Source organism: Primulina huaijiensis, chromosome 9, assembly GCF_012295235.1.
Source record: "Primulina huaijiensis isolate GDHJ02 chromosome 9, ASM1229523v2, whole genome shotgun sequence".
Lineage (NCBI taxonomy): Eukaryota > Viridiplantae > Streptophyta > Magnoliopsida > Lamiales > Gesneriaceae > Primulina > Primulina huaijiensis.
In genome coordinates this window covers 2,489,246-2,492,240 of record NC_133314.1, presented here as the reverse complement: position 1 = coordinate 2,492,240, position 2,995 = coordinate 2,489,246, and the positions used below count along the sequence as shown (strand labels likewise).

General features: G+C 40.1%; 1 protein-coding gene across 1 annotated transcript; it reads right to left on the bottom strand.

Annotated features, from left to right (window-relative positions):
• LOC140984849 (heterodimeric geranylgeranyl pyrophosphate synthase small subunit, chloroplastic) lies at nt 1-1,932 on the bottom strand. The gene is made up of 2 exons (XM_073452513.1): nt 1,467-1,932; nt 1-944 (listed from the first exon to the last, which is right to left on the bottom strand). Exons 1-2 carry the CDS (start codon nt 1,797-1,799, stop codon nt 285-287), a joined length of 993 nt encoding a protein of 330 aa, XP_073308614.1. The 5' UTR covers nt 1,800-1,932; the 3' UTR covers nt 1-284.
• Nucleotides 1,933-2,995: the final 1,063 nt, after the last annotated feature.

Sequence of the window (2,995 nt, the reverse complement as noted above, 5' to 3'; positions counted from 1 at the left end):
TAACACCCCATCCCAAGATTTCTATGAAAAGAATGGAAATATTGGACACAAACAACTACAGATTCGGGATCACACCAGTTACAAATGTATGATTCGTCTTTCAATAACGTTGTAGGTTTGCCCTCTTAGGGAAGAAAACCGATCTGATACAATTCTTTTCTGATAGTATATCAAAGCCACAGACGAGAGAACCCACCCAGCCATACAAATGGTGGGTCGCCTCTCGTCCTCCTATATGATGGAACAGTGTTGTACTACATTAGTTATCTAAATGTAGCTGTGACTTACACTGATTCGCCAATGCTAAAACCTCTATCAGCAGCATAATCTACAAAACTGTATAACGGCAGAACTCTCTCACCGTATTTCTCGAATCCATCCAAAGCCCTTTTAGCTTGAGACTTCAGATCCTCGGCCACTTCTATCGCCTTCTCAACACCGTATGCAGATACATAACTTTTAGCTTTCCTTTTTTTCTCGCCACCCCCCGTCCCTGATTTTGCTTCCAGAATATCATCAACCACCTGATACAAAACACCCACAGCCTGGCCATATTGTCTCAGATGCTGAATCTCATCATCCGAAGCACCAGCTAAAAGGCCTCCACACACTGCTGAGCACTGACCCATCTCACCAAACTTCTTTTCTTGGACAAAGTCAACTGCATTTGGTCCACCCTCGAGGTCCATAAACTGACCAGCAGCCATGCCAGTGGACCCAACTGCTCTTGCAATCTCAGCAATTACCCGAATGAGGCGAGCCTCAGGGATGATATCTGTTGGGGTGTGTGAAACAATGTGGCGGAAACCAAGAGGGAACAATGCATCCCCAGCTAGTATTGCCATGTCAACTCCAAATTTCGTATGATTAGAGGGTTGGCCTCTTCGAGATGGGTCATCATCCATACATGGCAAGTCATCGTGGATAAGCGAAGCAGCATGAACCTATTTATAAAGGCAGGTATGCCATATTTCATAAGAGATACAAGAATAATCAACTAAATCGATTGGTGAATCGAACAATTGCATTATTCCATACGGGAAGAACTTCCTTTTGGATTAAAGGTTTAGATACCTGGGTCTCAATAAATTTGAAATCAAAGGAAACATACTCGTGCCCAATCATATCTACCTGTAGCAAAGAAACGATTTCTTTTCGCGCATACTGCCAAAGAACAAATATTGAACGCCTAATTAAATAGTTTCAACTATCTACGAACCATTTCCCTGTTTCTAATCAACTCCAATTCATTTGTTGCATGACCGCGAAAATTATTCGAAATTTTTTTTGTAATACAGGTAGTAAAGAATGAAATTGACATGAATACAGTCCACAAAGAACTAATGCTGGCACGTGATTCTGAGATTTCAGCACTCAGCGCCAAAGGTACCAGTTAATTAATTTGGATGTCATATAGTAATAATCCACGAAACAGAAGGAAACAAAAATAAAGGAAGAAAGCTAACCATTTCAAGAGCACAGGCAGTGGGGAAGGCGGCTTGGCGATTACCACCAAAAATCTCACAGGCGGCAACACACATGACCGGCGGCGATCTTTTGGCGCCTTTAGCCAGAACCGAGTAGCGCATGGCTTCATAGATCCGCTGCGGGTACTGCACTGGAATAGCCTCATCGAGTTTCTGGTCGATCTCCTTAATCAGAGAGGTCCAGTAGGTTTTGAGATCAAATTGAGTAGAAACCGAACCGGAGCCGCACCTGATTGGGCGGCGTATGATCTTCGAAGTCGTCTTCGGGAAGGGAACCTGTGGAGATGCTGTGGTTATTGTAGGGAACACCATAATTGAGGCGAAATTGGAGCAAATCGGCAGATTTTTTCTCAGACTCGGACAAATTTCGACGATGACGATAAGGTGAAAGTAAGCCAAAGCAACCAAGCAAAAATTACATGAGCTACGTGGCAATTTTTGGTTGGATAGATATGTCTGAACCTAAAAATGACCTAAAACTTAGTAGTATTAAAATAAGGGTAAATTTGCAATCAGTACCTAAAATGATTAAGCTTGTGTTTTAGTACCTGGAGAGAGAATATTTTTGAAAAAATACCAAGAGTACCCTTATTACCTAATTTTATTTTAATTGATCTCGCGCTTCACAAAATGGTATCAGAGCTTTAGGTTGATTTATTTCAAACACAAAATTTATTGTTACAAAGAAACGAAATGTTTGAGGAGGAGAATTTCAAAAATTATGAATCCGAACTTAGGTTCGAGAAAAGTAATTTACAAGAATTATTCCAATATTTTGGAATATAGACAAGAGAATCTAACTACTGTTAGATATCAGAAAAAGAAAGGGAGGCATCAGCATCCTCAGGTAAACTTATGATTCAATCTAATAAGTTTATGGAAATTATACCAGATTCTTCTAAGCTCTCTTTAGATCTTAGAGAAATTCAGAAAACAGTACAAAACTATGGTAATATGCTATATTTTGTACCACAACGAGTTGAAAAAATCCTTGAAAACCAGGAAGAAATTCTTGGAATATTAAAGGATATTCAAACAAGAATTCAGAAACTAGAACAACAACCAAGTTCTAGTAAAAGATCTTCAGGAGGATGGTTACCACCATCATTTGGTACTGAACCTTTGTTACATCAACAAGGAAAGGCCAGAGTGGTGTCAAAACCTTTGACTGAAGAAGAAAAAATGATCAATCTAATTAAGTCTGTCTCAGAAAAGAAATTAATCTGATGACAACTTTAGAAAGGATTGGTCTGGATGATCTACAAGAACTTGCGGAATCTTTCGCAAATCTCAAAGTTGTAGATCTAAAGATGAACACAGCAGGAGGTGAAACACCTGCTATAACCTGGTCATCTTCACAGGAACTACCAAGGGAAAGTGTGGGATCTCAAAATATACACATGAGAGAATCTCAGACTGATTTCCATACTGGTGGAGGTTCACACCCTGCGGGAACAAGGACAAGGAGAAATCAAATTCCCTTGCACCAAACCCCCTATGGGAAAACT